The sequence below is a fragment of the Mixophyes fleayi genome, chromosome 10, assembly GCF_038048845.1.
Source record: "Mixophyes fleayi isolate aMixFle1 chromosome 10, aMixFle1.hap1, whole genome shotgun sequence".
NCBI classification, from domain to species: domain Eukaryota; kingdom Metazoa; phylum Chordata; class Amphibia; order Anura; family Limnodynastidae; genus Mixophyes; species Mixophyes fleayi.
Window position 1 is genome coordinate 48194657 of NC_134411.1, and position 26558 is coordinate 48221214.

The 26558-nt window shown below is 39.1% G+C and overlaps 1 protein-coding gene across 2 annotated transcripts in view; it reads left to right on the top strand.

The window, feature by feature from the left end:
* LOC142104196 (serine/threonine-protein kinase D1-like) overlaps nucleotides 1-26558 on the top strand; it is a 126400-nt gene that overhangs the window by 15206 nt on the left and 84636 nt on the right. For both annotated transcript variants that reach the window (XM_075188723.1, XM_075188724.1), the window contains exons 3-6: nucleotides 15262-15400; nucleotides 16679-16807; nucleotides 18040-18224; nucleotides 21346-21529. In XM_075188723.1, coding sequence (XP_075044824.1) covers nucleotides 15262-15400; nucleotides 16679-16807; nucleotides 18040-18224; nucleotides 21346-21529 — 637 coding nt within the window. The remainder of the gene's footprint in view (nucleotides 1-15261; nucleotides 15401-16678; nucleotides 16808-18039; nucleotides 18225-21345; nucleotides 21530-26558) is intronic.

The following is a 26558-nucleotide window of genomic DNA, read 5'->3' on the forward strand; positions in this document are numbered from 1 at the left end:
ATTAGAAAATAGACTGGAAATGACTGGAAATGAATGTTAATGCTATAAATAGTAATATAGAAGCAAAAAGCTCAAAATGACATTATTTTACCTATTTTTCACAATTTTTAATTAAATCCAAAACCAAAACCTTTCACACTGTTTGTCAAAACCGGTAGCAAAGCCAAAACACGAAGCTGGGTTAGAACCGACGCCGGTTTCAAAACCGAAGCACGAGGGTCAGCGCACATCTCTACACTGAACACAATATTATATATATTATTATTATGGTTATATTGGCTAGAAGCTTAATCTTTGACTTCTATTAAAACATGGAGATAAAAACCATTATATGCAGATAACTGTATGCTGACTTTAATTACCCCTTTGTGATTAGATGTGGCTTAAATTTATGACTTTTTTTGGTAACACATTTAAATAAATATTTTTTTTTGTTTTATGGGCATTAAAAAGGCAAAAAGTAAAAAAATCTAAATTCTTCCAATTGTTACACTTATCCGCTTACACTACTACAGAAAGTTCCCAAAAATACTCTTGATACACTCCCAAATATACCTAAAGACTGATGGAGTTATTATTTTAAAGAGGTGAATTATTTTAATCTTTTTCATTTTCTCTTTTTGTACTGATTACACTAGGTGAGATCATGCAAAGACATAAAAGACTGTGACAGGGCCCTCATGTTCAGCACTAATATGTCCAGTGCAAACTGTATTTATATACCGTAATAACTGTAGCAGTTACTAGAAGATCAAGTTTAGCATGGATCTTTTAGTATTGCCTTGTATGAGAGGCCTGATGTTAATAAATATTAACTAATGAGAGTAAATAGTATATAGAATAACATTGATTGTACTATGAAAATTAGAGACAAAAAGAACGTGGACTATCTGTGGAAATTAGGGACAATTGGTAGTTATGCTAAAGAAGTCCTAGCATTGAATATTAGTGAAATGATGGTAAAATTTTGCAAAGATTTGGGTGAATTCCGTTACTCTCTTTTCCAGGTACAAAGAGTATCATTGAGTTTTACAGGGGAACGGTCTATTATGTAGCAGTGTGAATTTCCAGTTATGTATCTTTATGCAGCTTTTGCTTTGGGAACCCCTAAGGCCATATTTGTACAAGATTACGTGGCCATGTGCAGAATCATGCAGATATTTTGCAGAACAGTTTATATGCTTAAAATGTGCTAATATATTACTGACATCTAATCTTATATACCTCCATATATTAACAAACGCTCTTAAAGGAAAAGAATGACAGTCCTAATGGTAAAAATATTGATAAAAAAATTTGAAGAAACTCAGTTAAATATGTCAATTTGTTGATGTTTATTTGACACTTTGGGGCATATTCAATTACGTTTCCGGTCCGCGGGATCGCTCCAGAACGGGCCTCGAAGTTAAGCCACGATACCGCAATAACGTGGATTTTTGTTCACATCCCATAGGGTTGCGAATGAAAATTCACGTAATTGCGATACCGTATTACCGGCAATACTGTACGTGTTACCGCGGACCGTAAACGTAATTGAATATGCCCCAAAGTGTAAAATGAAACCTTGCATCACTACTCTGTGCTGCGGGGGAACCCTGTTCCTTCCACTATTTTAAAACAAAAGTGTAAGTCACAAATCCACATACACTTTTTACAGCCCATATTCATTGACCAAAGTCTGATAAAGTATATGTACATATTTGGCATTCCCATAAAGGTTCAAAGCAACCATATACAGAAGTTCAATCTCACAGTATACATTTAGAAGTAGGCTAATAAAAAGTTATTACCATGTGAATACTAGTCAAGTTATAGAATGGTGATATTAAGCTATTGTATTGCCAGCAAACTGTAATACCACTTTCACTAACAGGCACTAAATTATTTATTTCTAAACACGTTAAATATGATCAGACTCAGGAACTTGCTCACAGATATCGTTCATCATATATAGAAGAAATATTACCATGAAAGGTAGAAAGCTATCATTGTTGAACAATGCATGCATCACATACTAGTGTGTATCTTTTGTCTTCTGTAATTCCCAGCTCTTTATTATCTGTGAAGCATTTTCTTTCCACACCTTTATGACCTTTCATAATTGCTCTTGTTCAGAAAAGTTTATTAACACTTTTTTGTACCCCCACACCCTGTACTGCTTACCTCTTTATTGTTACAAAAACATGTTAGGGTATCACCACCCAGTCAATACTGCATATTTATTATTGTTTACGTAGCCCCTATTAACATTTACTACTATTGTTTTGTATAATATTTGTCAGCCACATGATGAAATTGAATTCTCTATGGCAGGGTGATGCAAGAGATGATGCGTATTGACTGCTATCCCAGTTATTTTATTTTATTTATAGTGTCAACATACTCAGTAGTGCTGGTCAAACAGAGTTTTTATTCAGGCAAAATTGTACCTTCTACGGTGTCAGTCCATTTCGAAATATCTTTGGACAAAGTGGGAAGGCTAGAGCACCATTGGAAGCCTACATAAGTATTGGGGGAAATGCATAGGCCTGTGACATCCTGGGGTTGAGTTGAACCCTAAGTCCCAGTGTTATGAGAAGATTGTGCTAGCAACTGTGCCACACAAGTATTGGAAAAAAGGGTCTATGTGTCAAAGCAAATATGAAGGAAAGAATGGTTTATTCCCACTCTTTCCTTCTGATATGATTTTGGACAGAAGCTGGGACAGAAACAGTGGCAGGCTGAGGAGTTCCTCTGCATCCCAGGAAGTTTAGACTGTGTACTTAGTTTCTTTGACACGCTTTTACTCACATGCTACACATTCATTAGTATTGTGAGTGTTGGACTTATTGGCAGTGTAGGATCAATTCTGGTGGATTTATTAGGCTGTCAGTGCCATTCACTCAATGCCGGTTATAGCGCTCGCTACACATGTAGTTGTGCTCTATATTATTCTATTCTTCTCTTGTTTTTTACCCTGCTAGTTGAGTCTGCCGCCAGGACCGACTTTTGCTTGTTTACTGTTTACTCTTACTGAATGCTTCTTGCACTGACCTCTACTTTTGGCCTTTTATAGGATATTCTGGTCTGCTGTCCACCTTGACTTCAGTTTGTCTCAGTACTCTGGATTGTCATTTGCACTGATTTCAGATTGTTACAGTAGTTCTTGCATGCTGCTATCACTGACATGTTACAGGAATTCTGGCACTTGCATTAACGGCTTGTTACAGTATCTTCCTGCCTATCGCTCACACTGACTACTGTTTGGTTATAACATTGTCTTCTTGACATGTATGCATTGCAGTTTTTAGTCTGCTGTTTAGTATTATCTGGGTATAGTCTTTTATATTTCCTATATGCACCAACCTATAGATGTGAACCTATACTACCACCCACAACACCTGGGGGCATCTGAGTACTGGTGAGCATATCTTTCTCTAGGAGAAATTTGAGCTGCAATAGGTGACGGTCAGAGCATCTTCAGTTCAGTAGGTTTATGCCAGTGGTGGAGAACAGACTGCTGTCATCTGCAACCTGCATCTCCCGATCTCACTTATTCACTGTTTTGTTATAAAGCAGAGAATAAGTCTGAATGGAGCCGCTGGCTTTCTCAGAGGTCACGCATCACAACGGAGGAGGAGGTGGAGGACAAGGAGGAGGGAGTCCAGTGTGATCTCCTTCCTTTTTCTGCAGGGATTCCTGGCCCTGAACACACAATAACTTCTGTATGCAGGTAATGTGTGTGACAGTACTGATTTTAATGAGCCATAGGTACAACCCTTACTGAATGCTGGAGAGTTGATCTTCTGCACGACTAACAAAATGAGGGTAATTACACGTATTTCTGTATTTTACAATACATCCTGGCTGCAAATGACATTATATTCCATTGCAGTTTAAGGTGAGACAAACCAATTGATTATATTAAGTTATTATAGCAGCTGTTTTAAAGGACTGTAATGTGACTGTTTGCTTTACAGTTTGTACAGATGTCAATTAAAAGGACTTGACTGAACTTATGGTCATTGTTTTTTCACCATCTCTCCCATGTGGCTTCTTTAAATTGAAATTCACTCTAGATGGAATTCCTTTTTTTTTTTACATGTTCAGTACAACATTTATGGTACAATATATGTGTTTCCCAAATAAGCTACAGCAGTGGTGGGTCACAGGTATATAGTAGAAGAAGGTATTAATGGAGCAGTGGAAAATATTAAGAAAGAGAGCACATAATAATATGAAGAAATAAGAGGGAGCTTTGGACAAAAAGGCAGCGGGAAGGGAATAAGAGGCAGACAGGTACATGTATTTTGAGTATATATTATCCAGTGAGTGAGAGAGGTGTGAGAGCCATTGGGGAAGATTTGGAGCAATGTGCATGTGATGGAATATTGGAGCAAGTTTGGGGCATATGGGGACATTTTGTGATGAGTGATGCCGAGGTTGTTTGAAACAGTTTTTTCTTTCTTCAAATAAAAGATAATGTGCCGGCCTTTTGAAGGTTGGAGGGCCGCACCTGTGGACCTTGCAGAGGTTCAGGTTGTCCATTACTGGTTTATGCAATGGTTTGTGGCATGCGTTACACCTCCATATTTGCCATATTTGTTTTGTGTGGCCATCCGTAAGTGGAATCGCCAGAGAATTAGTCAGAGCAGAGCCCATGCACACATATTACTATGCGGCCTGTTGTTTTGCTCCTTCTAATCTTTCCTTGGAGTAGAGCTGCGTTACTTGTAATACCTTAATATTACCTGCTAAAAATTGAGAAATATGTATATATTTGTATAATCGGTTAAATAAGCACACTTTACAGTTATTAATGCAGTAGGCACTTTAATATAATATGGCTTTATGTGTAAAGCTACCTTTTCAGACGACTACTCCCGAACTGTGGGGGTCCCTGGCTTGGTAATTCCACAGTTCTGCTATTTAAGTGGTGGCTAAAAGTGTTGTATGTGTGTGATTATGCTGGTTTAACTGTATTCACAAGAGTCTGTCTGGTTTTTCTAATACATTCATGAAGTAAGTTAGTAAGGTAGCATCAGTAATATTTTATCAGTAGATAAACCAGTGTGTTTTAAGCAATGCCAAATGGTATGCATTCTAAGAGCATAAAATATGTGCAGCATTTTTCATCTTTTGATTACAGCAATGTATTTTAGTCAATAATCCTTTGAACTCCAAAAAGTAATATACATAGAAAATGACTAGTACTCAAAAAATGTGTTTAACAAATGCCCCAAACTACTTTAAGACTAAGGGCCTATTTACTATGCTCCAGCGATTGTTGCATTTTTGGAAAATGTGGTAATGTTATGCAGGGCCGGATTAACCATAGCAAGGGCCCCCTATGGCATCCAGGGGGCCCTTGAAAGTGCTCAGCAGCAGTGTTGATCGGTCGGGGGCGGGGGCGCCCCCGGCGCAATCAGTGCTGCTGAGCACTTTCCCTGCAGTCCTTCTCCGGCGCTCTGTAGTCTTCTTACTGAGGAGATCTCGTGAGTCTCCCTCTCACGAGATCTCCTCAGTAAAGAGAGCACAGCGCGCCGGAGAAGGAGGTAAGTGCCGGGGGGGGGGGGGGGCGCTCGGGCAGCTCGGGCAGCTCGGGCAGCTCAGATCACGGGGGGGCCCTCATGGGGGAATGGAGGCCCCCTTAGCCCAGGGACCTCCATTCCCTTAATCCGGCCCTGATGTTATGCCAAATTGCCCAGATATGAGTTTGTCCAATCCAGTTGGCTAATATCCACAATCTTATATGTGTATATTGTAATTGTCTGTGTGGGTTAGTTAGGCTTAATTAGATCTACTGCTTATGCGATCTGAACAAGGTCTGTCCAATGTGGAAAAATTGGACACATACTCTATTATTTGACTCTCATGATGATCTGCCTGTGTATAGGTATCTTTAATTAAATTTTTACCAAATGTAATTGATTAGTGAGTTACGATTCCATCAGGTTTGACAAACAAAAATTGGTGCCGTCGCTGTTCAAACCAATTTGGACAATCCTTTCTTAATCAGTTTTGCCTAGAGCTCTCAGTGTTCAATTCATTCATATTGTAATGCAGTATTGATGGCTTATAGTATGATCGTTTCAGGGAAATTGAATACTAGCTAGCTGGCTGTCTTATTTCAGATCACTGCCCATCTTCCCCCTCCCCAATTTGTGATATATGGAGGGCAAGATTAATAGAACATTTAGCTCCATTGTTGAAGGATTGTGTGGTACAGCTTTACATCCGATTTCTCTTGAGGATCGGAAAATATTGCACAGTTCAAACTTCTTCATGACATTACATTTTTGAAGCCCCCAAACTAGATTAACTGCCAGGGGAATATTTCTTGTCGTTTAGACTTTCCATACAGTGTGCTTTCACTTTTGTGGGGTATTAGTTATTATGATGAAGATACTTTTTGTGTGTATTTATTTTATGTACTACTTCTCAGTATGACCACTGTGGAGTTAAGTCCGTATGATATATTTTGTTGTGTTCAGGAGTTGTAGAGATATGGCGAAATGAGTATGGATAAAATGGTGTAAAAGTGTGGCTATAGGATGGCAAAAATCCAAAAAATGGGCAGACTTGTCAACCCTTGAAAATTATTATTATTGGCAAATGGGCAAACATGTACTGACCATATTGCTTAGAAACATAGAAATATCAGAATTTGATGTCAGATAAGAACCTCATGGCCCATCTAGTCTGCCCATTGTTTTATTAACCTATGATAACCTTAAACCTTATTTGATCCCTTATTCCTTATAAGGATATTCTTATGTCTATCCCAAGCATGTTTAAACTGCTCTACTGTATTAGCCTCTACCACATCTGATGGGAGGCTACTCCACTTATCCACTACCCTTTCTGTGAAGTAGTTTTTCCTCAAATTATGAAGAATGTTTCCCTCATGTACCTTGTTCAAACCCTTGATATATTTGAAAGTTTCTATCATGTCCCCCCTTTCCCTTCTTTGCTCCAAACTATACATATTAAATTATTTTAGTCTTTCTGGGTAAGCTTTGTGCTGTAGGCCATGTACCATTTTAGTTGCCCTACTTTGTACAGTTTCTAATGTATTTATCCTTCTGGAGATATGGCCTCCAGAATTGAACACAGTATTCTAGATGAGGCCGTACCAATGACCTATACAATGGTATTATTTCTTCTTTCTGCTTAGTGATGCATAACTAAGCAGTAGCAAAATGCATCCACAAATAAAAGTAGTAGCAGTATGTAGATGACGAAATGCCTCATAAGCTGTAAAATTCATTTACAAATTTATCTCAAAATCATAGTGGAGCTTACAATATACACTGACCTTACATGTTCTTTGAATGTGCTAGTCGTATGGAGAAGACGTTTGTGGAACATTGAAATATTTTTTTCACTGTTCACCTTTTGTCTTGGGGAGCTAATTCACTCATTCGACCACCAGTACCACCTCTACACTGAAGTCTCTCTTTCCCCGACCTCTCTGCTTCTGTACTATCTCGTGTAACAAACTGACTTTCTGCTATCTCCACATGGCTGTCGCTATCTAAAGCTTAACATGTCCAAAACAGAACTTATCATCTTCCCTCCTCCCAGAGTTACCACCTCCCCTCATAAAAAATTTCCAGAATTCACCCTGTTCTTATAAAGCAGGCTACCAAAAATCTTATCCATACTCTCATCATCTCCCATCTTGACTACTGCAACCTCCTGCTATCAGGCATTCCTGACACCCATGTATCCCCACTTCAATCCATCCTAAATGCTGCTGCAAAACTGATCTTCCTCTCTCACCACTCCACATCTGCTGCACCACTTTTAAAAACCCTACAATGGCTCACTGTGTCCTCCAGAACCTAATTCAAATTACTTAACCTTATCTACAAATCCCTCAACAACACTACCCCTCCATATATCTTAAATATCATATTAAAATACACTCTCTCTGTGACAGGATGGACCTCCTATGCGTCTGTTGCTGCTGGGATCTGGCTGGACTTACTTTGCTACCGTTCCCTTTCATTATCCCAAATGCGCCCTCTTGCCACAGTAGGAGGGGCTTACAAATGCTGCCACCACTGGGCTCCTTATCTGCATCCAGTACTGGGTTTCTTCTGGGTAACTGACGCTGCGAGTGTACCCTGTTACTGGTGTACCTGGGCTGGTACTCCTGACCTCTTACTATGAATCAGGGGTGCTGTGGATGGATCCCACCTGGCCTACCACACTGACCAGAGCTGCAGGATAGCAGGCAGAGCGGTGGTACCGGAAAAGCTGGGTCCAACTTCAGAAACAGCCGAAGAACGGTTGAGATTTAGGGTCTAATCTGCAGGTCACAGGAATACAGTAATATTGAAGATGTTTTCAAGCAGGTCTTTGAAGCAAGTGATGTTTATTTGCTTTCACCCTGGTTGAAGGTACCAGTGATCAGGTCAGATGAAACAAGAAGAACATTTCAGTGTACAAGACAGTGCTTATTATACTGATTTGGACACAGGCTATTTTTAGATTCAGGATGCAATGTGTTTACACAAACATGGATTTACATGCATTGCAAAGCCAACAATATTTACACTTATCTATGAAATTCTAGAGATACTGTGATGTCCTGCATCTGGTTTTCAGATGAAGAGAATCTAGGAGCCAGTCTTATTTAAAAGCTCCTGCCTTCAATGTTGGACCTTCACACATCAAAAGATCTAATTAGCATGGGGCCCCTCTTCAGACAGTCCAGAATACACATTCCCAAAGAAAGGTACAAACCCCAAACAAGCCACTTCCCCACATCACAAAACATCACAACACACAAAAGACTTCCATCCACAAAGGCTTATTGTATCAGATATATACCTTAAGAAATAATGCATCTCCTCTAGCAAGGTAAAACAAGAAACAAATTTCTTCCCCTGGTCTCAAAAATTATACCAAAATATACACAATATCAAAAATAAGTGCATGTGCAATTATGTAAATAACCGCCCTGCACTATTTCCTTTAAATAAATTTATACCAGAAGTTATTTATCAGTGATCCAGTCACACTCTCCCATCCTCTTTGATCTACCTCTGACCTGCACCTTGTCTTGTCTCTGGTAACCACCTCTCACTCCCACCTACAAGACTTCTGTGCCGCTACCCACTTATGGAATTCCCTACCGCACCCAGAATTTCCCACAGCCTCACTGAAAACACATATCTATTTAGAGTGGTCTTTATCCCCAATGATACTACTCACACTAATTTACCCGCACAACTGTCTCAATCTCTGCTCTAAGCCACACTTGCTCCTCTTGTTTCGGCTGTGCCCTCTTAGAATATAAGCTCTGTAACGAACAGGGCCCTCCATAGCTTTTGTGTTCATGTCTGCATTTATTTTGTCTTTGTAACTTATATGCCCCTATTTTATGTATGTTCTGTTTTCTCTACTGTATGATGCTGCGGAGCACTGCCGTGCTTTAAGCCGCAACTTTGTCAAATGATGCTTGATGAACATCTAACACGTCCGTTTATAACGAATCATAACAAACATTGAACAGGTTTTATGAGCATTGAAACGATTAGAATATATTTGAGACTTTGTGAACAGCCTCAAACCTGCTCGAACATACTTGAACTGTGGTCAAATATTTCAAACTAGATCAAGTTTTCCTATGCTCTTTCTAACTTTGCGTAGATTCGAGAAACTTATTTGAGAATCATTTTTTTTATAATAGTTTAAGCATTTTTTGTCTTTTAGTGAAAACTTGATACACTATACTTTTCAATTACCTCTCGTGTTTAGTAAACACCACTCAACTGTAATCCCCCTGCGCTTGCCTATGTGTAGTGAATAACTAACCTGTCTTAGTAACATCTGTATTCATGGAAACAAACAAGGGACTGGGTTGATTGTTTCAATGATTACCTATGTTGCTGAGTAAGGCCAGTTATTCACTATTTGTCAAATGTCAGCTACAACGTAGTTGAGGCGTGTTTCTGAGGTTTAAACAGGTGATCTCAAGCAGGTCCTTTTCAAGAATCAGGAGTTATTCCACAAAGTTGTATTAATCAGTATAATAATTAGAAAACAAGATTCTTTGCTGCACCCTGCATAAATAGAATTACCACACAATTCCCCTATTTTGACTGGTAAGTCTGGGGTCCATGCAGGATTTCTGTGAGGACAAAACACGCACCACTTCTGGATGGCTTATTATTTCTATATTTCCCAGCCACGGCTATGGTATCCAGTAAGAAATGAGCTGCTTCCTAATGGCTGTTATAAACCATGCCTGGTACTTTTTCCAGGGCAGCTGTCATGGTTATCAATAGGAAACACATTTAACCAACCATAGTGCAGAAGTTTCATATTCTTGCAATGGTAACTAGACAAATGAAGAAGGTGAGAAGCTGAAGAAAGGTTGATCTGGGCACTGGGGCATATGGTCCTGCCACTGGGAGAACAGATTTAGTGGCACTGGAGGCACAGGATTCATAGTGGAACTGGTAACACAGGCTGTATAGTGACTCTGGGACTCACCGTGGCAATTATGGAGAGTTCTATTGTTGGTGAGACATAACTGAAATATGCATGATACAGGAGGTGTGGACTAAACTTTTCTAACTCTGCTTTGTGCACTATTTTTTGGCTTCCTAAGTATGATTGCTCCAACCACAAACATCTGAACCCATATATTTTAACAATCTTGATTGGAGGTTAGGCAAATTAGTCCACAGTCCTAATCTTATATTCTGTAACTATTAATAGATTGCTTCCTAATATAAATGATACATGAAATTTATGGTTAAAGAGATTGCATGTCATTTGAAAGTTATGCTTTTACTACTCATTGAAAGCTTAAGTGCTATTGGCAGGTGTTCCTTATGTAGTTTATAGAGATATAATATGTGGGTTTTGTTTGCAAATAGTATAATTGAGGATTGTAATAAGCTTCAGGTTAAATATTTGACATATTCCAGTGAGTCCACTCCCTTCTGTCCTGTCTATACATACATATATTTACACCACTGGCTAGACTGGACCTGAACAACAAGTTTCATTGTACACCAATAACAACAAAGATATATGTGTAGAAGTAATGCAGAGCAACTTTGTAAAACTGTGCTATAATTACAGCTGCATTTGCATATTTTCCTACTTTGCAATTCTTACTCTGGATTTTAGTTTGTGACATTAAAAGAGCATTTTAGCTCTATCTTAGCCACAAAGTACTGCCTGGGGTGACAGAGTTGCCTGTCCTAAGTTCCCAATATCCTTAATTAACCCATCTACCATGGCCCATGAGCAACAGGAAGAGCGGGCCTGCTACCTTCTGGGAGGTGGTGGTAATGGGGGCACACAATTTTTTGCGCCCTTCCCAGATACAGGCACCAACTCTTTGTGGGTTCACTGTGGAGGTGGAACTCTTGGTTGAAGAATTGCAAATGGGGCATGCTCTCTGTGTTTTTTTTTATTCAAACTTAAGAGTGCACAAGGGGACTGTCTTTATTGCAGGTGGCAATTTTGTGCATGCAGTGTATTACATTAATCTGAGTCCACTTGGAAATATATTTCTCTGCCAGTGCAGGTGCAAAACAGGTCACATTAAAGGATGAAAACCAATCTCCACCAGCTCTGAACTGGTGCAAAATTCATGTCCTTTTGTGGAGTAGGGATGACCTTTACAGGGAATGTGATTTCTACACTTCTGTGCATATTGAGGCACACTAGTGTTTCTATTTTGTATAAGGGTTGCCTCCAGCTAATCGCCACCTTCTGCCTGTGCAAATGGACACTTTCCAGAATCATGGCAACCTTGCTCTGTAAATCTATGCACACCGACTGAAATTTAGGCGCATAACAGTTTCAAAATTATATTTGCACTGTGGACTGGCAGTTTTGAGCTTTGTAACTGACTTCTGTAGCTTGTTGAATGTCACAGTTGGTCGAAGCTTCTCTAAGAAGTGCCTTTCTTTTACTGGTAATTAATTTAGCTTTTTCTAAGTCGTGTAGTTTCATACTTCCACTTTTGTACAATGGACGGCAGAGAGCCCTGAAAGATGGATGTGCAATGCTTTTTCAGTGCTCTTCTACAAATTTGTGCTTCTTTATAACCATATCTCTTACTTTAGGAAATTATTTTTCATCAACAGGTGATCCGCTAATTTCTTACATAGATGAAGTCAGTGAACATATTGCGCAACGTTTGAGGCGATATATTGAACCTGTGCAAATTTTCAATAAATAATCATTTCTGTTTTTCATTCTTAGTAATCTGTGGAAAGGTTTTGGATCTTTATTTGACATAATACTTTGTGGATTAGTGGCAAACTTACTTCTATCTAGGCTATTTAGAATTCAGACTCTACACCAACAAAATGGGGAAAATGTTTTCACTGTAATAATTAATATCAAAGCAGAGAGCAGACAGGCAAAAAGAAGATTTACTTTTGCAGTACAGAAAACGTAAACACACTTCAAGAGGTGGAGTTTTAATGGGAGTCCATAGAATGCTTTAATTGTGCAAAACAAAAATGGGCACAATTTCATACCTCCATTTGGGTCACTAAGTGGGCGGGAAAACATGTATGATGACACCGCCAGTTATGTCGTCACAACCCTGACCACTAAGTATTCGCTGAGATTTGCGTTATAACGGTATGTCCACACCACCTTGCAAGTAAGCATCCTTGCAGGAGATTTTGCCAGCGCTCTCTGGAGCCCGGAAGGTTTCCCCCTAATGCAGGAATTTACTGAACTTTCCAGGAGAGTAACTATGTCTAATAATGTTGACACTTTCAATAAAGTATAAATGATGTCCTCTTACTTTAATGAGTAGCTACAAACGAAAAAGGAAACATTTCAATTAATGTGAAAGGAGGTCTGGATGGCTTATTATTCTATATTTCCCAGCCATAGCTGTAGTACCCAGTAGGTTTTTCAGATTAGTTTTTCACTTCTGCAAATCATATACATTTTGTTAACAGTAAAAAAAAACTGCACTTATTGATCAAAGTGGTTGTGCAGCTGTACCATGAAGCTGCTCTTTGGGTGTTCATTGCACCCCCACATTTTTTAATGTTGTTGACGATCTATTTCCATAAACTTACTCCTCCTAGCGTATATGCGTGTTTCTGTAGGGTTGTATAAGCCGCATATGTGCAAGTTATTCTTTACTGTACTCGGCCAATGATAGTATGCCCCTTTCCTGTCCTGCTTCTCCAGGCGCAGGTGGGAGCAAGTGCCAGAATCGATAGCCCTGAGGAAGTCACAGTCACGAAACGCATCGGCAGCAACTAGTACGTCATCCCAGGAAGTAGCCACTATTAAAGTAATTCTATCGTTTTCAAATAGGCATTGCATAGGCGATTGTATTGTGTTTCTAACGCACAAAGTGATTTATTTTAGCAGATGTAAATAGTCAACAATTCAATACATTATTATATTGTGATACAGTACAGTACAGCCAATACCAAAAGATAAATACATATCGCATGCGCTCGCTGCTCACCCACGGGCACCCCTGGACAGTGATTCACCTTTGAATACTGTGATCAGTGAAGACTGAGAGGGGGGTGCACAGCTATGATCATATATACACAGTCAGTGTTACAGAGAACAATGCAAATGACGTGGCTTGCTTCTATAGGTCCAGACATCAGATGGGTCCAGGCTAAACAGGTCATAGGCTGATTCAATCTAAGGAATCCAAAGGTGGGGGTCGTCTCTCCAGGGGATGAGCTCCTTTCTTCCCGCCAATGCTCCAGTTACAATTAGCATTTCATAGCCAACATCATACAAAGGTTTATTCCCTAATATCAATAACTAAAGTATGCAATGTGCGATCTCTTCGCCGACTGCACCGGACAGCTGCTGATAAATAGGGTTTCAATATGATACTAGGCATGATACCTTTCCTATAACCTGAACCTTGAATATCACTGAAGTGTACATATAATCATTATATATATATATATATATAGACTAATAATAAACCAAATACTATCTGCTCATAAGTTACAGTGTAACGGAACCAATATTAATATGAATTATATAACTAACTAAATGTTGTCATGCGAGTGTGTGTGCGTATTTTACCGTGCGATCGCACCACGCGCTGTGTTAGGTGGCGTACGGATCTGTGTTACGTGGCGTACGCATCGCAATCGCACGGCAAAACAATATTCACCAATATACTTTTGTTCATCCAATTATACGACTTCGACACCACATGCATTCGAAGCTGGAACACACACTGACTCCCGGAATCCAATACAGAACAGTGCTGCACCTTCTCCCACATAGAGACGGATACAGCTCGGCAGGATCTTACTGACATTTGGAATAGGGGCTCTCTTACTTCAGTGCAACTTACTGCAACTTTATAAGTGCTCTTCTCATTCAGATTGTCGCTTTGACTTATCCCGCAGACTCCATCTGCATGGACAATATGGACATTTGGTAACATCATATAAGCTCCTTTCTTTTTGTGCCTGTATGGACGTTCCTATTACAGTATTTTGTTTTTGAATACTACCAATATGGATTTCATGTTTTGAGATTAGATATTGTTTTATTTGTTAATAAATCATTATTGTTGATACCTCATTGCATATATATATAGCATATCTTATACAGGTATAGACTTAATACCCTTTGGCCATTCGGGCTTAATTAGCAAGCGCTGAACCTGGTTGTTATTATAATGATCCCCTCTGCCTTCTCTCTAAGAAGGGAAAATGCTTGTTCAGTATTTCCATAAACTTTCTCCTCCTAGTGTATATGCGTGTTTCTGTAGGTCTGTATAGGCCGCATGTGTGCAAGTTAGCCTTTACTGTACTTGCCAATGCTAATATGCCTCTTCCCTCTCCTGTCCTGCTTCTCCAGGCGAAGGTGGGCGCAAGTGCCAGAATCGCAGAAGTGTCTAGGCATATATGCAGGCGCGAAATTTCTGGGCATGCACAGAGCGATTTCACACAAGATACAGTACAAAAACTGGCGTACATCCCATGCTTAATTAGGCCCTAGAGCGCTATCAAGTTTACAACACTATTTTTCAGTACAGAATATATAATAAAAATAACTGTTGTTTAAACATAAGTATTAAATACAATTTTGATTATATGGTCTGTTTAATAACCAGCTTGCTCTCCTATTCTTTATTTTTAAATAAGTCATTCAATGTTTCTGCTGGAGAGGATGTATACATCAGTAGAGAAGAACTCTCTATCATGTAGTATGCATGTGTATTGTAGATATTTCATGTTTTTATATTATGTCATAATTCAGTTTCTTTTTTATCAATATTTATAGTACCCTGAATATGGATTTCTGGGTGTTTCTGAAAAGATCCAACTCTTTCGTCACAATCTAAGCTCAGAAAATGTCCTAGAGCGTCTTCTACTCGGCAGCTCTATCACTGAAGGAGATTTGGTTGAAGTTGTTCTGCCAGGTGAGTATTTGAATTTTATGCTACCATATTGTCACAATTACATCCTTCTACATCATCTGTGAATACTAGCAGTGTACTTATTATAGATTTTCATTTGGACTCTGTCCTTGGCACATTTGCCCTCCTTCCAAATACACATAAATTCTGCAGATTGATCTATATCACTCCTTTAACTGGTCTATTTGTACATTAAAATCCAGAGTGCTAGAAAAGCTGCATGTAGTAGTCCTACAATGTTGTGTCTAAGTGAATGAGCAGAAATAGTTGTCTAGGAGGAAATCATTTTACATGTGGTTTTCTAACAGTGAGTGTGATGCAGCCAATGTATACCTCTCAACATTTGAAATGTATTATACTGCAAAAAGGAAGTGTGTTCATGTCACACTGGGCGCACCACGACTGTGTAACTTTGGTGCGTGTCCTGTATTGCATGGGCTTGCCTGGTGCTTCTGAAGTAGTAAGCCACCCCTATAAACACTGCTGCCTAGTTTGATGATGACAGGAGTAAGGGCAAAAGACCAGCAGTCAGGAAAGTTGTGAGGTATACCAATGCTATGTTGTAAATACGCCCTCCAGAGTTGAGTGATGACTTCATATACATTTAGGTATACATAATTTATGACCTAAAATATATGTAGAATATAGATTATACATACATGCCAACTTTTAAGATTTCTCCCCTGGGAGATCCGGTTGAGAAGTCATGTGACATGGGGTAGGAAAAAGCCGAAATTAATGGCATTGAATTGAGGGGGTGGAGCTTAATGACACGATTAAGCCCCACCCCCTCCATTCACTGCCGTGAATTTCGGCAAATGCGGGAGCTTTGCCTACTCTTCCGGGAGTCCGTGAGGGCTCCCCGAAATTCGGGAGCCTCCCGGGAATTCCAGGAGAGTAGACAAGTATTATTATGAGATTATGGGCTAGATTTACTAAGCTGCGGGTTTGAAAAAGTGGGGATGTTGCCTATAGCAACCAATCAGATTCTAGCTTTCATTTATTTAGTACCTTCTACAAAATGGTAGCTAGAATCTGATTGGTTGCTATAGGCAACATCTCCACTTTTTAAAACCCGCAGCTTAGTAAATCTAGCCCTATATCTTGAGCTTAACCTTTTTGTGCAGTTACAATTTACTTTAATATATGTACTGTATATATTGCTTTTTCAATGTACGTTCCTGGTAGAAGAACATGGTTCATATGTTGTCCATCATGTTTCACTATAATACATTTTTCAGAGCAGTGATAAACTACCACCATTTCTCTGTTTTTGCGCAGCTTCTGTGTCCCTTGACTTCTCAATTCGGCCTCACATCCTCCTAGTTCACTCGTATAAATCTCCGGCCTTTTGTGACTACTGTGGAGAAATGTTGTTTGGTCTTGTGAGACAAGGCCTAAAATGCCAAGGTAAGTGAACCAAAGTCTACATTGGTTTACTATCATTATCACATTATGGCGTCATGTGTTATATAGATACAAGAGATGCTGCACATAGCAGCAAAGGAGGCAAAGATAAGTTCAAGTATTATGGGTATTTACTAATGGTAGAACAAATGCTTGTGTGTAAATACAAACAGAATTTAGTAGGAGCTGCCTGGTTTATATTTACTTTATAATTGGAGTATATTAAAGGTCAAAATATTCTGCCTTCTATGTCACTTTTTTAAGTTGACCTAGTATCAAACACAAATAATTTTTTATCTTAAAACAGACAATATTTGTCCAAGTCACAATATAGTTTCATTCATTTCTCCAACAGTGTAGTTGTAGAGCTCTTCTTTATTTCTAAACTGCAATAATATCTGCTGAACCTATTCTGTTCATCTGATTTGCAAATGGAAATTACTGATATGTGACAGATAAAGCCAGCAGAATTGGAAGTAGAAATAAAGTAGATAATTTAGAAAAAAGTTTGGAAATAAGATATAGATCTCCTTTATATATTTTGACTTTGAAAATTATGTGTGGTTACAGGAATGCTTTAAATGACCACTAAACCTAAATGCAAGTTTATCCAATCTGAAAATGCTTACTGTAACACACAGACATTAATGTCAAACATCCTATTACACAACAGAGTTTAAGATGTAGAGATCACATGTATCCATGAACTTGGTAACTTTTACATATACACTTATGAATTTTGCAAGATGTCATTTACTATTGGTTCAAGTTTGATTTGATTTTTATGAATCCTTTAAACCTCATTGTTAGATCATGCACAGACACAATCTAACATGAGCTTAAGCTAGCCACTACTGCTATTTGTCCAAAGCTCGAAGCATCTTAACAGTTTGGCTACACATGTGATTGACCATAATTCTAACACAGTACTAGCGTCGAATGACTTGATCAACGGGCCGGTTAGAGCATTTGATAATTGACATTACACACAGGACAATAGTGGCTATCTATCTGTCAGTTGAATTTATGGTTGCACTTGATGAATATCAAATCTATTGGGATGAGATTGTTATTTGGCATCTTGTTCATTTTAGGGCCATTGAATAAAATGTAATTCATGCAAGTACATGTCTAATGAAAATCAATTAAGCGACTTGATCCAGGTCCGAATACCTAGTGACTATCAATTGTTCCAAGGGATGGTAGATTTTTGTGTTTTTCCTCTTATTTTTCAGGGTGTGGCCTTAATTATCACAAGCGTTGTGCCTTTAAGATACCCAATAATTGCAGGGGTGTAAAAAGAGGTCATCTTTCCAGCCGCTCATTTACAGGAGCAAGCTCTCTCACCAAGCAGAGAGCTGTGACGCTACCTACTGGAGGAAGTCTGGAGGACTTAGGGGGGCAAAACTCAGATCAGCAGGTAAAATGTTAGTGCATGCTTAGGCAATTCTGTATTTATTAAGGAGATTTTACTTCCAACATGTTACTTCAGTCATTTGTTGCAGTTCAAAACAGCTGGTGTCACAAACTTCCTCCTTACGCTACAAAAGCATCATAGAGAAAAATGTCATATTTATTAAAACTATGTAGATGCTTCATTCTCTCTTATGTTCCTTTAAATGGTATCCATCAACTAAACATGTGCTGGGGCTATTTCATCAGATTGCAGCCTATTAACTGAGAATAAGAGCCATTAAAGAGGCAAGGTGGTGTAGGAATATGTGCCTGTAAACCCATGAAATAATTTCTAGACTGGCAGTATGTCAAATGTAGTTAGCATTATGGCTGTATAATAAAAAAATAATAAAGGGTGGGGTCATGGAAGCAAAATATTACAGAGCACTATGATTACAATATATACTAGTACATTTTTGGGATTATATTGCAGTTTAGATTTGAAAGCAGATGGAGACAGGTTTTGGTGGCAGAGTGTTCATGTCACAGTATGTAGTTCCAGAGATATGGAGCAGTTTGTGGTATAGGTTTAGGTATGAGAAAGCAGTAGCCTAGAGAGTAGCTCAATATTTAAGAGCACTGGCTTGCTGGAAACCCAGGTTTAAATCCCTGTGAAAAGTCACCATCTCATCCTGTGTTCCAGACATCAAAACTTAAATTGTAAGAAATGTTTTGTGCATAGTGCTGAGTAAAAATTGTATGGCTCCTCAAAACTTTACAGTCCCCTGATCTGTGTGACTGAGCTCTTTCCTATCTTTCCAAGTATAATGTTAGGGTCTGATTTAGAGTTCTGAATCGATATGCATGCAGAACTGACAAAAAAATGTTGTGCTAAGGTGCGATATAAAATGCACCCCAGGGGGTGTGAGGGGGGCATTGCCTAGCCCATCTCTAAAATGCAGTGTAAAAATTGTGCAGACATGTGTGTGTGCAGCATGCAGGAACATGCAGTATTTGTCCTGCGTGCAAAAGAAAAAATCTTCGGTTACATCTCTTGCACTGCAACATGCTTTACATGGCTGCAAATTCGGCAAAATGGTAAAATGTGCACTTAACGCTAGTATTATTATTACCATTTATTTATATAACGCCACTAATTCCGCAGAACTGTACAGAGAACTCACTAACATCAGTCCCTGTCCCATTGGGGCCTACAGTCTAAATTCCCTAACACATACACACACACAGACTAGGGTCAATTTGTTAGCAACCAAGTAACCTACCAGTATGTTTTTGGAATGTGGGAGGAAACCGGAGTACCCGGAGGAAACCCACACAAACACAGGGAGAACATACAAACTCCTCACAGATAAGGCCATGGTTGGGAATTGAACTCATGACCCCAGTGCTGTGAGGCAGAAGTGCTAACTCTATGTTAGCCCTTTAGTATGTGACCACTGTCCCCTTTTTTGCTCTCAGTTAAGGCTTTGCATCAGTCTCCCTTCTGTCCTCATTCAACTCCACCTCTCTTGGTAAATTCCTGTGGCAATCTGTACCACATCTACTTTGATGATACTTGTATTCATAACTCTGATCCCCAGCTCATTTCTTGCTTACTGTCTTATATTAATGATTTATCTACTGCAATTTAAACTTGGATGTCCCACCATAATTTTAAACCCTTTTTGATGCTCCTCGTTTACCTTTAGTTTCATGTCATTGTATGTTATTTATTTATATCATTACCCTTTCAATATACAGCACTGCTTAATTTGTTGGTAGTTTATAAGTAAAGGATAATAACAATAATAATGTCCCGGAATGTTCTATCATTGTTAAAAACACAATCACATTACTTCCCATGCTTACATTATTTGAGTCATCTCTGACCTCTCGTTACAACCTCACATTTCCAACGAGAGAGAAAGAGAACCAGTTTTATGTTGTGGTGCACAAACAGTATAATTTGTATTTTATGTAGTTTACAATAATTTAAAAACACAACTTTATTTAACTTTATTAAAAATATGAACTGATATTTTTAAATGGAAAATAGTATTTCAGCAAATTTATTACAATTAATAGCATAGGAATAGATAATCTGAGTTGCTTCAATTTATGTTAGAGGACATAGAACTTCCAGTGTACACACCAACGCACGTTTCGCTGTTAGATGATTTTGCCTTATTTCTCTTTCTTTGTGAATTTATACTGTTTAAGTGGTTGCACCCCCATACAATTATATATTATGGTTAAAATAAATTGATGGAACTGCATCTATATTATAGGTTTTTAAGATCAGGGAGTTAACCTAAATAATCATACTTATAGATTTAGATCTAGTGCAGTAGAGGTTTGTGTAACCTCACATTTAATCAGTGACCAAATCCTGTCGCTTTCACTTATGCAAAATCTCTAAAATAAGCCTCTTTCTGACTCATGATGCTACCAATGTTTTAGTCCATGCACTCAATATATCTTGACTTCAGTACTATACCTCACCTTACTGGCCTTGACCTCCACCACTCCCCAATGAATGCCGCTGACAGGCTAATTCACTAACCAACCTCTCAGCTGCTCTTCTTTGACAATACTTGGCTTCTTCTACTGATGATATTCAAAGTATTATCCTTAACATATAAAGCCCTATATTACATGTGCAAACTCGTCTTAAAGTCCTTTCTCAATTGCATATTTTTTCTAATCCCAAGACCTGTTGCTTACGGCCTCTTGTTACTTTTTCAAACATCTATAGGCTTCTCTTCTCTGAAATACTCCCTTTATTAGATGGTTCCCTCACATGTTCCTTTCATCTAAGTTTTAGCCTCCTTGCCCACACTAGGTTTCATTTGTTCCACTTTTTGTCTTAAGATTTTAACCACTAATGAGCAGGACCTCATGCACATATTCATATTGGTTAGTTTTTAGTTTGTGTTATCCTCGTAGCTCTTAGAAATTATACAGTACTGATGGTCCTTTTATTAATACTGGATGATAATAATAATAATAATAATAGAAATACTAAGGTCTGAGGTGTAGCTTAGTACATACCAGACCTGTGTACCACTTATCTTGATTTCATCCCTAATATATTCTTCTTTTGTTCCAGAAAGCATAATCCATTTCTGTAATATCTTTTGGTGCAGGTTCTTATCAAGAAGTCTCGTACTCCCTCCTTCAAAGGACGTCCTATATGGAAGGATTGGCAGGACATGAATAGAGTGAAGGTTCCCCACTCTTTTCAGGTCCATACGTACACACGTCCCACCATCTGTCAGCACTGTAGACGTCTCCTGAAGGGACTTTTTAGACAGGGCATGCAATGCAAAGGTATAGATTTATTATTTGCCTAAACCTATTTATCTGTTTTAGCAAAAAAGGATTTTCTTCCTAAACGTTACCTCATTGTTTTCTTCCCAAGGGTAAACTTTGTACTGGCAAAGTGACAGGATGTATCTTCATAAATCACCTATATTAGCATACATAGGTGATTTATGAAGATACATCCTGTCACTTTGCATCAGTAGGTTTTTTTTTGCAGTGTGGTAAAATCTTTCATTGAGATAGCAGAATTTACCTATATACATTTGCTTTATATAAAAAGTAGAGGTTTATATTTTTAAAGCCCCCATGTCAGTCACACAAAGTGACTGACATGGGCCCATATTTTGGGCTCATGCAATATTCATGAGAATTCACTAGGAGACCCTCACTGATGCCACTGGTTCCTAGTGGACTAATAGTTTGTATGTGTGGCTCATTAGCTGCTCATTGAAAACAAGATTGACTTATGGGGTAAATGTCTCCCCTGTCATTTCTTTTTTTCTGTGTCACTTTGGTTACTCCACTCTTCCTCTTTCTCCTTCAGTACTGTAGCTTCATATTCTGCTTTTTAAATTTGGATTTGCTATTACACATAGACATGGTTCTCCTTTTTGTTTATTTCACAATAGAATGTGCAATATAGGAAAAAAGAGAAATTTCATTCATATTACAGCTGTGCTGTTCAGCTACTGCCCATGAATCCTAGCAGTCCAGAGACAGGATTCTATGTAGATCGAAAAGCTTCTGGTACACTGGGCTATACTTGCTACTTGAAATGACTATACAGGAGGTTACTTCATTCCAACTTGGACATACAGCAACAAGTGCACAGTGTTTTTCTAAATGTGGAATAATGAAGGAAGATTGCAATCTTTAACATTTGCACAATCAAGGCAAATAGGCACAAGATAATATTCAGCTCTGCCTTCCTATTTACATCATTGTATCTGCTTAGGACAATAGACCATTTTATGACTGCACTGCTTACATTAACTTACTTTTTTCATTTTGCAACATTATTATATTTTTATTTATAAATTGCTAACATATTACACAGCACTGTACATGAAGGGGATCATGATATGACACAAATTGTATGCAATGACCTAAAACAGAAGGTAAATATGGCCCTTCCCAAATGAGCTTACAGTCTAATAGGTGTGGGGGACACATGATACCGAAGGTAGTGGAATACCAATTGATGGGGAAAGTGCGGGTTGCTATAGTTTAGGCATCTGCATTATCAGCCTCCAATAATAAATATTAAAACAGTAATTGGCGACTGGTATTTCTGTGCTACTGTTGGTGTAGTATGATAGGAACAAGGAGAGAAACACAAACATGAACCAGTCATTGTAGAAAACTTAAAACAGTAACTGGGCCAATTGTGTGGAGTTTGTATGTTCTCTCTCCTACACTTCAAAAACATACTAGTAGATTACCCTAGTATGTGTGTGTTAGGGAATTTAAACTTTAAGCTCTAATGGGGCAGGGACTGATGTGAGTGACAAATATTCTTTGTACAGCGCTGGGGAATTGATGCGCTATATAAATGAATGTTGATGCTCACTGCTAGAAATAGACGCAGGTCAGTTATTCCCCATGTTCGGTGGCAGCTGCCGTCACCAAGGAGGCAGTGGAGATCAACAAAGGAGGAATAGAGAGGGCAAGAACAATGACAGTTGACAGCAATGAATTAAACTGAAATGGTATTCCAGTAGATATTATCAACAAACTTCTCCTTGGAGTGATGACACTCATTGGCACCACTGCAATAATTTCCTATGGCCTTCACAAATATTTAGATGTTGTATATTTGTGGGCAGATGATTGGGTGTGTGAGGTTAAGCACAGAGATGACCTAAACTGCAGCAATTTCCAACTGCCATCCTTGTGCCACAATGGGTCATAGTGGTATAAAGATTACTCACTTTCATAAATTGCAATAAAAACATAACGCTTTTTTTATTATTTTTGCTAAATGACTAGTATAGATATCCAGGTCCTGGGTAATGTTTTAATTAAAGTGCTGGTGCTACTGTGTGTATTAATGTGAAATGTATTTCATTTTTCAACTGAGTAAGGCTGGGTACACACGACAGCGAATTTCTCCCAATGTGATATCTTTAACAATTTTAGCAACGGCTGGAAAAAAAGAAAGTCATGCATGTGTACACACTAAACATGTTTTACAACATTTACCTTCAGTTCTATGTTCTTCTTCTGTTATAATCAACGAATGAAAAGATTGTGATTCTGCACACACCATAGAGAACTATGGACACTGCCGGTCGTAAGTGTATACACACTGCAAAATTGAAATTACATAGTTCCATCGTTGAACGAGATTATTATTTTGGTTTAAAATTTAAGTGAAACGATATGATGTGCTTTGGAACGATAATCGTTCATAGTTTCAGCGTACACACTAATGCGATATCGGGCCGAACAGTTGTTTATTGTGTGATTGGCCCGATTATCGGCTGAAAACCTTGTAGTGTGTACCCAGCCTTAGAATGAACAGTTTAACATGTATTTAAAGCAGTAGTCCTACATAGATAAATTTTCTTTAAATAGCAAGGTAAGTACCTTTTTTAAGCATGCATCTGATGTCATTTTCTTAGCTATACTCATACAAATCATCAGTGCTTTTTTGTAAGAAAAAAGATGCCGTAACTCACCTCTTTCTGCCCCTTCATTTTTGTGTAGCTCTCTCTTTCTGCCCCCCATCGTTTTTCTGTAGCACTCTCTTTCTGCCCCCCTTGTTTTTCTGTAGCCCTCTCTTTCTGCCCCCTCATTTTTCTGTAGCCCTCTCTTTCTGCCCCTTCTTGTTTTTCTGTAGCCCTCTTTCTGCCCCCTCGTTTTTCTGTAGCCCACTCTTTCTGCCCCCTCATTCTTCTGTAACCCTCTCTTTCTGCGTCCACTTCCCCGCTTTCTGCAGTCTGTGCTTACCTTCTATGCTTTTCTCGCTTCTCTGCTTGATCGCGGCTCCTCTCACTGGCAACGTCGTGACCTCACGACGCTGCCGGACCCGGAAGCAGGACACGCACTAAGATGTGATGCTGCACTGTAGCACCACCGCAGAGAAAAAAAAAATATTACAAAGTTAATTAAACTTTGAAACCCATGGACAAAAGGCGCCGGAACGCCGTTCTGAGGTTCTATGACAAAAAAGCCCTGCAAATCATCTCCTTCTCAAAAAACCTCTGATTGCAAAACTAAAATGACTGCCAGACACTGCTAGTCTGCTATAAAGACACAAGCTCACAGCTCTCTGCATGTCATGCAATGACAGCAGGTGGAGAATAATGATGTCACAGTGCAGACAGAGCTCAGAGAGAAGTTACAAAGACTCACTACACCTACTGTATTCTATATAGTTGTAATATGACTGTTGTTGCTGTTGTAATCCAGAATCGTAATTCATCATTCACATCCTGAAAAAAAGGGTAAAATGGTTAATTCCAACATTCTTCTTATAATCTTCTACAGTGATTTATGTTAAAAACACCTGCTTTTTTATGGGATTGCTCCCTTAGGCACTTACCCCAATGGAGGCTGCCACTCTCCATTTCCGGAGGTGGAAATGGGAGAGGGTAGCACTGAGACTCCTGATAGTAGCTTCAGAAAGGGTACTCATGTATTCCTCAGAAGCAAACCTTGAGAGAAATGCCACTGCTGTTGTGGCTTTCTACTCCAATTCCTCTCCTGGGTATCGGAATGTTGTAGTCCCTTTATGGTTGAGCTGGTCCAAGGAGGCAAAAGCACTATTGGCAAGCCTAAAGAGTAATAGCTGCAGTAGTCACATGACTGTAGCCTTAGGACCCGTCAACCAGCTCACTGGAGATGATTATGTCTTCAAGGTGGCAGTCGACCCTTGGGTAGAAATACAGGAATTCAGTTTTGGTGTGAGATTTGAAGATTAAATCTCATAGCCAAGTCTTATTAGTCAGGAAGGAAAGAGATTGAGTCCTCCCCGTTGTTGAGCCTAGTGGTTTGTTTCAGCCTTCTGCCAGCTACTAAGTACCAAGAGGTGCTGCACCAAATACACACAGCAATCCAGGTAGTGTTGAAGGAGTCAAATTGGGGCACAGTTAACACTTGAGCTTTGTGAGTGGTTGGTTTGGCAAGCAGTTCCAGTAGGAGTGGTCAATGACTTTGAGTTACTTACATCAGTGTAGCACCATAAAATACTAACCCACTGACTGTAAAGTAAATCCATTAGGACACAGTGTAACTGGTGGAAAATGGTGGGATAATTCCAGGGGGCTGTTCAAAGAACATGCCCATTTAGAGCAAGCCAAATTACCCAGGAGAGGAGTGAGGAGTGACTACAATTCAGGGGGGATGCTCAGGATGTCCAGCTTACAGTACTGAAGAGGCCCTGTATGGTAGGAAGATGGACCTGCCAACTTCCTCTCACATTAGTACTTGAAACAGTTTTATTGGAAGTGAAGGAATTGGTGCTGGTCTAGAAGCCTTCAACTTCAAAAGAAGCAGATCAGTATGTGGCTACCAATCCAACAGACAGCCCCAAAGAACCTCGAAGCATGTACCCACATACCCATGTTCTTTCAGCCAATTCTCTGTTCTATCTCTGGCAGTAATCAGAGGCCATGAAAGCCTTGGCTGAAGAGAAAGTGCAGACACACAATTCCCTAAGACACGGTGAGAGATCAGGACAAATGCAGTATTAAAGGACCAATTGTCCCTTTGAACTGGCAGAGACCGTAATCTCAGTGCCAGTTTGACTCGGCTATGACCGTGTAGTGAATGACATGGGTTTTTTTTGGGAGCTGTCTTTTAAAGGCAGAAACGCCCCCATGTGGAGTTCTATGGCCTGACCTTATCTGTGTTTACTTGTCGCTGGTAAACCTGCAGACAATGGGATAGCAGTTAACAGAATTAGGGGCAGGTATTTTTCTGTGGTTGTACAGCAGAGTAGCTTTCACATAGCTTGTTTAAACAGAAGAGGTCACAGTCCAAAGACATTACATTTAAATACATAATGCAGTCATCTAAAAGTAAACAAAGA